The sequence below is a fragment of the Apium graveolens genome, chromosome 8 (genome assembly GCF_009905375.1).
Source record: "Apium graveolens cultivar Ventura chromosome 8, ASM990537v1, whole genome shotgun sequence".
NCBI lineage: Eukaryota > Viridiplantae > Streptophyta > Magnoliopsida > Apiales > Apiaceae > Apium > Apium graveolens.
In genome coordinates, this window is record NC_133654.1 from 234,353,338 (window position 1) to 234,365,721 (window position 12,384).

The 12,384-nt window shown below is 30.9% G+C and overlaps 1 protein-coding gene across 2 annotated transcripts; it reads left to right on the plus strand.

The window, feature by feature from the left end:
* The first annotated feature begins 9,928 nt into the window (after positions 1-9,928).
* On the plus strand, positions 9,929-12,384 carry LOC141676566 (cullin-1-like). 2 transcript variants are annotated; one of them, XM_074482236.1, is made up of 5 exons: positions 9,929-10,123; positions 10,212-10,311; positions 11,021-11,206; positions 11,315-11,365; positions 12,141-12,384. In XM_074482236.1, the coding sequence occupies exons 1-5, from the start codon at positions 9,990-9,992 to the stop codon at positions 12,225-12,227; spliced, it is 558 nt and encodes a 185-aa protein (XP_074338337.1). In that variant the 5' UTR covers positions 9,929-9,989; the 3' UTR covers positions 12,228-12,384. The 2 variants fall into 2 exon arrangements, with proteins under 2 accessions (XP_074338337.1, XP_074338338.1); XM_074482237.1 differs by having other exon boundaries at positions 11,315-11,361.

Sequence of the window (12,384 nt, forward strand, 5' to 3'; positions counted from 1 at the left end):
TATATGTTAGTTTACAGGTCCTCAAATTTCTTGCCTCTGAGATATACCGATTCAGATTTCCAGACCAGATAGGGATAAGAGAAAGTGCACCTCAGGATGTGTTTTTACCTTGGGAGGTGGAGCCGTAATATGGAGGAGTGTAAAGCAGAAATGCATTGCAGACTCAACCATGGAAGCTGAGTATGTGGCAGCCAAAGAGGCTCTATGGTTCCGAAACTTCCTGCTGGATTTGGATGTAGTTCCTGATTTGCCATGGCAAATCATGATTTATTGTGATAATACTGGTGCAGTGGCGAATACCAAGGAGCCACAGGCCCATAAGGAAGCGAAACACTTAGAGCGTAAGTATCACCTCATGTCAGTTCGTTAAGCGAGGAGATATTATTATGGCTGATATAGCGTCAAAGGATAACTGGGCAGATCCTTTCATGAAGAGCTTACAAGCTAAGGCTTTTCAGGAGCAGGTGGAAGAGATAGGAGTCAGACACTTGGTCACTTAGTTATATAGTTGGTGGTGGATTGATTGTAATAAACACTGATATACTCAAAGAATAGCTTAAATATAAGTGGGAGATTGTTAGGGTATATACTGAACTATTCGTTTGAAGTATATAATAATCTTTTGAGAATCTTGAATGCATGTTTTCACAATATACATATTATATATTATAGACAATCTAGTATTAAATGGGATAGCAAAAGATTAGATTGTCAGATTCCTTATATAATATAGTAAAAGGTTCACAGTCTAAGTGGTGTTAGACAAACCACTGGAACGACTGAAGTATTATTTGGAAATAGTTTATCTAGATTATTGAATAATACTTGTCCATATTGAACATGATTGAAATAATAGAAAAGTTCTTTTATTCTGAAAATAAAGAAGAACTAAGATTATATGATATTATTATTGCTTAGGTTCTTAATCCAGATATAGTGATTGACACTTGTATTTGGTGCACATGCCTTGATTCATACATTAGGTAATTTATTTTAAATTGTGAATTTATGTATTGGGCAATGACATTATATACAGAGTGGGATATTGACTATAAAAGGAAACCATGTCCAAAAAATAGTTTCGGGTGATGATGTCCTCTTGAAAGCTCATAAAGATAATTATCCTTTAGTCCTGCAGGCAGATTTGTTCTTGCACAATTATAAGGATAAGTGGATGATCAAGGATATAAGATATTGATTAAATTGATTATCAGAAATTAATTCAATCAATGGACATGTGATATCTTAAACATGGGGATTTAATAAGCAAATAATATGGGAGATGAATTAAATATTTAATTTACGGAATTAGGAAAGATAGTGCAAATATTAATTCTTTAGTGGATTAAATTAATATTTAATGAGATTGGGCTTGGCCCAGAATGTCATTGGGAGGCCCGACCTAATTATCCATGATCCCTACTGTAGCCTATAAATATTTTAATTCTCCTGAAGCTGAAAATAAGGATAACAACATGGACGTGTGCGTGCATGTATGTACGATAACAGAGAAAATAACACTCAAGGGTTTGAGAGAAGCAAACGATTTTCTCAAGTAGCCAACTACAGTTTTGGATTTTCGGAGCTATCAGGAGAGGTAAACCTTGGGAGATCGAACCTCACACTTCGTTCAAGGAGAATCGAGGAATACAGTAGAAGACGTGGATTTGAATCGCTTGCGCCGTAGCGATTAAGGCTAACATTCTGTTCGAACTCTCTATAGAAAAATTCATATCGTAAAATGCAGGGCCGAGATCTCGTTGTCCGAACATGCTCTAATAATTATGAATGTAAATGTAGAAGATTCAAGAGTTTCTTTTATTATTGTCCTCTATGAACTAGTTCAGTGCCACACTTTCAGCCCCGAGCTTCAGTGTTTATTAAACTTTAAAAATAATAGAGGGTTTTCCATGTCACATGCAATGACGAGTTTTCTTTGGCAGAAAATTGAACGTGGTTGATGTCATATTAGACTATATATTGAGTCAATTGATGGATCTTATACAATTATTTTATTCATTTGATATTATTTAATTTTTATTTTGGATAGAGTATATTATTTAAGTTCTCAAAAGACAGAGCCTGAAGTAAATTATTTATTTAGGTCATTCAGCTTTTACTTCTTTTTATTTTCTCACGATCAGCTCTATTTTGTTTCTCCACAGGATAGTAGGTGTAGTTTGGCATGCCTCTTCTTATATAGTTACCTGTTTGAAGTGCAACGATGAATGAAAGTATATATATCCCCTTCCCAGGGTAAATATCTAACAAAAAGCTATCAAGAAAGCAAAAGATGCTCTTCTGAACCATATCTCTTTCTCTTGTCTTCATACCCGCTACAACAACATCAACAACAATTTCCTAGTGAAATTAACTTAGAATCTAACAATATTATACATTGTTACTTTTGTGCTCCTGTACTTTGGTATCAATGTTGATCGAGTATGTTTAGGTGATTATCGTGTATTCATTTGGATATAATATATATATAAAGTAGGTTGGATAAGTGTTATAGTTGTGGTTTTGGTATTAAAGTTATGGTTTAGTATTCTGAAGTATGTTTTGGTGATGTTGTATATGGGATTGTTGCTTGAACAAGGCAGATATTTTAAATTTAATACAATTAGAATTTGCATTAGCTTATTTAGTTTAATATATTTAAATATTAAAGGATTACATTAAAAACTATTATTGCACGGTTAAAACAAATTAGTGTTACAATACATAAAATAGAATGTTGTATTAGTTTACATGGGTCCCACATTGAGTCCCATTTCTGTAAAATAATTCCAACCTAATGTAACATCTATAATTCGTTACAATTAGAAATACAGTGTTACATTAGGGGTCTATTATAATATTTTTCTTCCTATTATAATAGATAGCTAAAGTGTTAATAGGGGGCCTGATATAATACTCGCAAGTGCAACGCCCCTTAGTGTTATAATAGCTCTATTGCAATGCTTTTCTGAAATATTATAATAGTAGAAAGGTATTGCATCAGGCCACTTATGGCGTAGTGTATACATCAATTTTTTCTTTAAAATTATGATGTATTTAAACCCAACAAGCACCAAACCAAAAAAATAAGGAAAAAATGAACTAATAACACACTTATATTAACCTTAACCAACATTAAAATAAAGTATCAATGGTTCTTACCTAACCAACCAAAACTAAAGTAATAACTATTGACCAGCTTAAATATTAAATATATTAGCAAACTAATAAGATCAAAAAATTTCTTTTTTGATTAAGGGCAGCTTTTTAGTGGCAAATGAAGAAGTCAACCAATCTTTAAATGTAAATTCTTTTTCCCGTTGTCTCAAAATTTTATCAGTATCTAGATTCTATATACCTTCAACGAAATCTTGCTGACCCCTAGGAGCAACAGGCGTGGAATCAATCATAAGGTAGGTTCTTCAATATAAAATAAAGTTAAGTCCATTGGCTATCCTATTTCTATTCCTGTACTATTTAGATTTATAGTTATAACTCTTTGAGGGTTTCACATAGTGGATATGTGCTATGTTGCGGTAAAACTCTTTTTTTCCTTAAACAAGTATGACATTTGTGAGCAAGCGGCATCTACCTTTGGATCAGGGGCTGCTCCAGGAGATGGATTATCAATACATCCTCTAATTCTCTCTATTAAGGAATCATCCTCTTAATAAAATTTTCCAAAATTGCTCAATATCTGTGAGAATAACAAATATAATTATCATAAAAGGTAGTTTAGAAAAATTCAAGAACCCGCTAGAGAATTTAAAAGAGAGAAATTTTACGTTAACCACCCTGTATTACTGATAGTGTGAAACGCGAGATTTTTTTCCTGCTCTTCTTCTAGCCAATCAGACAGATGATTTACAAGCACATCTACATGCTCTTCAGCTTTCCGCCTAAACTATTAGCTTAAAATCATATGGGAAAGGTGAAGGTAATTACATGAAATTCTTTTAAAGTATAATATTTGACATACTTCCTCATATATTTCTGCTTTGCACCTAACCATCCAAGCAAAACTACTACTGTGTTGGACTTGGCCAATGAAAAACCAGAATTCTCAATTACATCCCTGGTATTGGGATGGGGAAAATGCCATTTATACAATATGTCTTCAGATAATGGTTGTATAGGGAGATTGGACATATATACAAGAAACTAATAATTCAATTACAAAAAAATTAAAATATGTAAGCATTACCCCTATGACTTTAGATTGCGTTTGGAAACGCGAATTTCATTTCAAATAGTGGAATTCAATTCTAGGAATTGAATTAAACCATTTCAAATTCAAATTTCCTGTTCGGTAAGTATAGTAATTTTAAATTCTGGATTTCAAATTCCAACATTGTTTGACAACGACTAGAATTTTATTTGAAATCTCAATTTAACAATACATCAAAAATCACTGAAAATACATTTTAAATACATAATATTTAGAGATGCATAATCTTCGTAAACGACTGATCCATACAAAATGCTATCTAACGACCGTTTAAAGCTAATTTTAATTTAATTCTACTACAACCACAACCACAACCACCATCATTTCCATCTCGGAGAGAACAGCCAACACTAGCTTTCACTCTACAGCTGTTGTCGACCTTGTCATTCTAGTTACTTCGCAAATATTAAACCTTCTCGCTGACATCACCATCTCCTGGTACTCTAACTTCTCTTCACCACCTTGTGCTCCGAAAAACAAAACAAACCAAAATCAATTTAAAACGGAATTACAAGTAGCACAATCAAGATATTAACACAAATTAAAATCCCAACACAACACTTCACGAGAAAATCCTACAAAATAGAAATTAACGCAGATTACAGCCCCAATAAAAAACTAAATTTTACAAGAAAATCCTATAGAATAACAATAAAAACATATATAAATCCCAACAAAAAATAAAACTTTATGATAATATCCAACAAAATAGCAATAATACAACAAATCAAATACAAACAACAATTTGAGTTAATAGTATAATCATTAAGTATAATTGGTAATCATTATGTATAAGTCATATGAAAGAGATACTCCCCTAGTGAAAACAAGAACAAACATCAACAGTCTTAATTGACAAAGACAGTGAAATATAAGATGATAGTCAGAAATTACCCATTTCAGAACTTCGATATCAGATTACATAAGCTTGTCAGCTTCTTTAACAGAATCTGCAGAAATCAGAAGTCCGCCAAAGCTTGTATGATTATACTCCATCAATTGCTTATCAAATTCAATCTCGCCTCTGTAAAAAATTCAACGTATATAAACAGAGATAGCAAGAAAAAATACAAGTATATTTGATGCATAAATCATTTGAATCCACGAAACTATATATCTGTATGTACACTATTATATTGAAGTCAAATTAGAGATAATATGGTTGTACGTTAGTCGATACTTGTGATCATATAAACTAGAAATAGAAAGCTAGCATAAGCACTAAATTACAAGTAAATGGTAGAAATGGTTACAGTTCACTAAACAACATATCTATATGTTAAATAAAAAGCAGAAGTAAAGATAATATGTTTATACATACAGAGCAAGTTCTCGAACAGATCTATGTAACGTGACATTTACAACTATGCAATTTAAGATGACTTTCAAATTTTTAATTCCCTTCAGCAACATCAGCTGACTTTAGACCATATTCTTTTCGTGGAGAGTTGTCGTCAAATTATGATTATAGAGTACATTCCAGCGTGATCACTGCACCAAGCCAAAACATTCTATAATGTCTATTATTAGCACTAAACATGGGCCAGTGACAAGTTTTAATAATTACTCTCTTCACTGAATCATGCATAGGTATTAACACTAAAATGATCATTATTCTACAATGCACTAAATTAAAGATATAAACTTCTACTTTTTTAGCACTGTTTACCTTAACACTGGAATCATGATGTTTAAAATTTCCGACTAGAAATCATATATAACAAACTAATTAAAATCTACCCAAACTAACCAAAAAATGATCTTATCTAATCTTCTGAACCACTTAACGCCAATTAATCATAGAAGCATATATACATATCATACACAATTAAACAAAATACTAGGCATGCCGATATCAAATTAAGGCATGTGATTATTCCTAAATATGTCGATTTCAATTACTATGCAAATTATATATCATCATCATTGTCATCATTATCCATTGAATGCTTTCGTGAAATGTTCGAATATATACAAGTTCAAAAAAAGCAGAGAGGTACTCAACTAAAACCAACAGTTATAGCAATAAAGCACAAATTGAGACAAATCAGTGAGAATTTAAATAGAAAAATGTGTAATATAATAACACTTGAGCTGATTTCTCCTGTGAACTGCAAAAACAGCCAATAAAATCAGCTATTTTCAATTATCAAACATATAGATCTAATCAATATGTTGCGTGTCTGTGACACGATTGAATTTATTAGGTATTTGTATATACATATATTGAATCAATTAGGTGTAATATGTATATACACACACGCGTAGCATACTTATATTGATTGATGAAGCAAAAATATAAGAGTAAAAAGAGGGAAAGAGAGAGAGATGGAGAGAGAGAGAGATAATAAGTACAGATTCGAGAGAATTTTTGAGAGAGAGGCGACCGGGAGCGACTGAGAGAGTGAGAGAGTGATGTCTGGAGTTTATTTGATAATTGGGCTCATTTCAAATGACATATTTGAAATTGGTATTCCAAATTCCCAAGCATGGGCATTAGTTTTAAATAGGTAGAAATTGGGCCAAATTCTAATCCAAATCCCTCACCTATCCAAACAGAAAATTTGAGTTAAATTCAGCATTTGAAATGAAATGAGGCTATTCAAACAAGCCATTAGCCAATTTATTTAATTTCAAGTTTGGAGAGTATAATATGAACACGTCGTTTTCCTTTATTTCAAGTATCTAATTGTAAACCCAGCTAAATCTTCTTGGGTACCAGCTTACCTTTCAGGAAAACTCAGCTACATAACTAGATGAATATCACAGTTATGTTAAGTAATTCACAAAATAAAATTGTTATAAGTTATGTTAGTATCATTTATCACTAATCTTCGAAGTAATAAGTGTTAGCTCTCAAACAAATTAAAAGCTTTTTAACCGGCCTTTGTCACAAGCAGGTTAACAATTCTATCACGGATTCCACTCCAGTGTTGTCTTTGGTTCAATCTCTGGATTACAAAATTAACAAGTCAGTAAGAAACACCTAATAACAAAATAACAAATACAAAAACCTCAACAACAATTTAAACAAAACCCCAAAAATAAAAATCAAAATTTACCCAACTCAAGATTACAAAACCTTATAACCTGCGTAAATCCCCCTGCATATAAATTCGAAAAGAAAAAGAAGAAACAAATTTTAAAAAAAATCTAATTGCAAGCACAACTAAAATAAATTTTTTCTCATGTATATAAACACATACAAATTAAAAACTTTGTGATTACATAAATAATTTAAAAATTGAAGACTTCTCTCAATCACCCAAATTGATTCTCCGTGTGCCAAATTTTGTTCTAAAAATAAGAAAAAATGAATTAAAAAACTAGGATTCTAAGTTAAAAAACCCCCAAAATGAAAAAATCAAAAAATTTGATCTTACGCAAACATACCCACTTACCAATTCGAGATTTTGAACTTTGAACAAACTTATTTGAACTATCAATCGAACAAATCGATTTGGTTTTCAAGAAATAGACTTGTAAGATTTCAAGTCCTGAGACTCGTGTATTACGAACGGTGAGATTTCTGAAGTTGAGAGATTCGATGGATGAGAGAATTGTGAGGAGTGAGTTTTTAGTTTTATTTAATTTTTATTTGTGTTAGAGTTTCAAGGTGGGAACAAAATTTGGTGAAGGGGAATACAATTTGGCAATAAGCGGGTAAACAATTTATGTAATGGGGAAATATTTGGGCAAGCGCGAGTTCAATTTTTTTAGGCATCGATTATAAATTAAGCGATGTCTTAAAAATAAAAAGATATCATATTTTCATGGGATAATGTTATTGTATTATTTAACATCAGTGATATTAACAACAAATGTCAAATATATGATTTTATTAACATTTTTCTTGTAGTAAAATTCAATTGAATTTAGTTTCAATGTAATCATCTACTAAGTTTGTAAAAAAAACCAATGTGTAGTACAAGGCTAACATATTCAGTACCAATATATGTACATAAAATATGGATGCATGTACAAAACATTTATGGATCTATGGACGTAACAGAGCATATTGTATAACAAATGAAAATGATGAACATACAGTTGATATTTGTGATTTAAGACATGCTATGTATTCATTTTTTGGTTCCCAGCACTACTCAATATCAATAAAATAACAACCACCTTATGAGACTTAAAGAGCTTTAAATAGCAAATAGCTCAAAAAACTAAGAACTCAAAATCGCTTGTCTCCGTGAAAGATTAGGATGATTGAATCAATTAACTGAAATTCTACGTTGTAGAATATTTCTTCGGCCAGAATCTAATTGCTATTTTATTTGTTAATATTAGAAGTTCGCAATATGGACTGCCATAATCATAGACAAGCAAAATATGTGATAAAACTTTAAAATTTCAAATTTTCTTTAAGTAAATATATGTAAAATTGCACGGTATATGCATGTTATCACTTCATAAACTGGTTTCGAATAACGTCCCAAGGAGTGATAATGAGTCAACACATTCACACGAGCGGTTCATTGTTCGGTTCGAAAAAAGTTCGGCTCAAATTCAGTTCAATTTATTGATTTATTAACAAGTCGAATATTAATATAATTTTCAGGTTCGTTTTTGTAAATGAGCAGAACTTGAACACAACATAGTTTGAATTGAAAGTCCGCGAATAAGTTTGATAATAATATTCGTACAAGTTTATTAATATAGTTCGTGAACATGATCGTTGACATAACTTGTAAAAAGGTATATAAATTACTAGTTATATATGCTCCTAAACATGTATGAACACACACTTTTTAATACAATTATTTAGTGAATAATTATGTATATATTTATCTGCAAAAAAATACCAATTTAATTCATTTTTATTTTTTTACAAATTATAAATTTTATATATTTATAAGATTTAAATTGTAATACATGCTAGATGGTAATTATATAATTATTTTATTTATATTACGTTCATGTTTTCAACTAGTGTGTATATATCATTATTTAAAAAGAACCAATGTAATTAGTCAAAATCAAAATACTAAACACTCAAATTTATTTGTTTGAATTTTGGATAAAAAGAAAAAAATTATGCTTGTTTATTATCACATTCCTAAAATTTATGAAGTTAAGAAAGTATTAAAAAGTAAGGATATATTTGAATTATTTTCTATCTAAAATTTTTTCATTAAAAATGAGACCATTCACAGAGGAAGTTGAGAAAGCTTGGGGAACGACTTGAAATGGTGCGCTTCATTACGAATTTACAGAGACAGTAGTCTGTATCAAAATATAAATCTTCAGCAGAAGCAGAGTATCAAAAATACCGGGATTAAAATTCTTTAAATTCTAACTGGGAAAAAATATATTTAGACACGGTTTTAGTACATTACAAAATAATGACATATTTGATGAAATGATGATTGTAATTAAAAATAACTTTATTTATACGAAAAAACTCTTTGCATGTCACCTAACGTTACGTTACTTAAACCCCTATATATAAAATCACATCTCTCGTCTCTCTCAATCGCAATCACTGCTTCTCAACAGGTCTCTCTCGATCGATCATACACACACATATAGTTTCGATTACTTTGTTTTATGTTATGTTTAATTACTCACACACACGATCCTTTACAAGTTCTAATTGATTTTGTTGTGATTGTGTGTATTTTTACTGTGTAATAATTGTTTTGGTTGCGATAGACAGGGTTTATGAAATTGTGATGTTATGATCGAGTTTGCTGGTTGTGTTTGATAAGTTAATAACTGAGTTCGTTGAAATGATGTTCAGGTTGTCAAGATGTATGAGCACAATACTATCGATTTTGGCAGTGGATGGGAAGTTATTCAGAAAGGGATCTCTAAGTTTAAGAAGATTCTGGAAGGACAAAATGAGACACAGTTTAGCTCTGAGGACTACATGGAGCTTTACAAGTATGTTTTTTTCGATTTGTACTTGTGTAATTAAAGTCGTATGTGTCTGTAGTCTTTACTGATGTTTTATTGTTTCGGGTGTGTACAGTACTATCTATAAAATGTGTACACAGAAGCCTCCACATGATTATTCTCAACATCTGTATGAAAAGTACCGTGAGGTGTTTGAGGAGTACATAACTTCAACTGTAAGACTAATAACTTTGCCAATGCTCGTCTGTTGTAGGTCAAGTGCTGTGTATTTTTAACTATGATAGAGTTCGGATTTAATTGTTTTGTGAGAAGCTACGTTTGTGTATAGAAGTGTATGTTAACCATAGTTGTATGTATTTGTCATCGGTTAGAAGTTTTTAAATAGTCATTAGTCATATAATCCTATCCAGTTTTGGAGATTAAGTTATTTCTCATTTGCAATCAGCACAAGGAATATTGTTTTTGCAGTTTCATACCAAATTAATCGGTTCATATGTAGCTAAGGATATTATTCCCTTTTTCATTTTCGTTGAGCAATCCATAATGCAAGTAATTGAATCAAATGTTTAAATCTTAGTGGAATACGTACTTCTATAAGATGTTTATCGTATGGAAGAATCCGAAATTGGATAGAATTGTAACAGAACTTCAGAGAGTAGTAATCAGAGAGTAGTAATCAGAGAGTAGTCCACCAATATTGTTAATTAATATTATTTAATAGTAAGAACCCCACACTTGGATCCGCATTCCTGTAGACACCAATGGAGGTTCCTTTTGAATTAATTTCTTATTACCTGATTCGCGAAAACTGCAATTCTTCTACTGTATTTTATGACCTTGCCTAGCCTTGTAGACCTGCAGGAGGGAACATGTTAGCCTCTTTTTAATGTATAGCTAATTTTTATGTGTTTGATTCTGATTCAGGTACTGCCTTCATTGCAAGAGAAGCATGATGAGTTTTTGTTGAGAGAGTTTGTTAATAGCTGGAATAACCATAGAGTCTTGGTCAGGTGGCTTTCTCGATTCTTTCATTATCTTGATAAGTACTTTACTGCGCGAAGGGCACTTCCTGCACTTAATGAAGTTTCACTCAAGTGCTTCCGGGATCTGGTAACATTTGTTTGGAAGTGTTACATTAATTCTGATGCATTAAGATGAAGCCAATATAGTAGAAAGTTAGATTGTTTTTAATGTTGTTGGAACTTTTTTGTTGGTCAGGTCTATCAGGAGTTGGAAGTTGAACTGAGGGATGCTGTAATATCTCTGCAAGTATGTTCTTTTCTTTTAGAGTTAATTGCACTTTGCATCCTACTATTATGTTTTAAAAATAAATTTATACCAGAACTTTAGAAAATTCAGTTTGCACCCCTATACTTCAACTTTAGATTTCTTTATGCACCCCTTTCCAGAATTTTGTTGAATTGGATAGGGGCAAAACCGGAAATTCAGCAAAAATATTAAGTAAATTAATTTCATATCTTTTAAAATAATGTTAAAAATTTAATTTTGATACAAAATTGTAAGTTTTTAATTTTTTAAATGATAATAGTAATTTGAGTTTTGATTTCATTTTATATTATTAATTAAAGTATTTTGTAATTCTACAAAAAAATATTTAACAATTAATTTTGATTATATAGCTAAATTTAATTAAGTAGAGTATAAAAAAATTGAAATTTATATTAAAAAATGATAATCGAATGTAAAATTAATAATGTTATTTGAAAATTAAAAATTTATAATTTTATAGTTGCTATAAAATAATATACAATTTTTAATAATATTTGAACAAGCTAAATTTTATTTTGATTAAGTATATTGTTGAATTTCCGGTTTTATCTCTACCCAATTCAACAAAATTCTGAAAAGGAGTGCATAATGAATCCCAAAGTTGAAGTATGAGGGTGCAAACTGCATTTCTGAAAGTTCCGATACAAATTTGTTTTTGAAACATAGTAGTAGAGTGCAAATCGCAATTAACCCTTTCTTTTAATATTTTCTTGGTTTACATTCAGGTCACATGATGAATGTATTATTTTAACAGATGAATCAAGAGCATGGGGGGGGACAGATTGACCAAGCTTTGCTGAATAATGTTTTAGATATACTTGTTGAAATAGAACAGGCGTGAGAGAGATTGATTCAGAATTTATCCCTTTTATCTGTTATGTGAAACCGAACAAGATTTGTATCCAAATACTGATGATTCAGCTCCCAGGCAACCTTTTTAATCTTTAAAAAGACTGCATTGATGATTAATAGTTATTGCAGAATAGACTATCCTACTA

Coding starts and splice junctions, on each gene's coding strand:
- LOC141676566 (XM_074482236.1), top strand. CDS start 9,990: ATGTATGAGCACAATACTATCGATTTTGGCAGTGGATGGGAAGTTATT. Junction 10,124..10,211: donor GACTACATGGAGCTTTACAA/GTATGTTTTTTT, acceptor GGGTGTGTACAG/TACTATCTATAAAATGTGTA. Junction 11,207..11,314: donor TCAAGTGCTTCCGGGATCTG/GTAACATTTGTT, acceptor TTTGTTGGTCAG/GTCTATCAGGAGTTGGAAGT.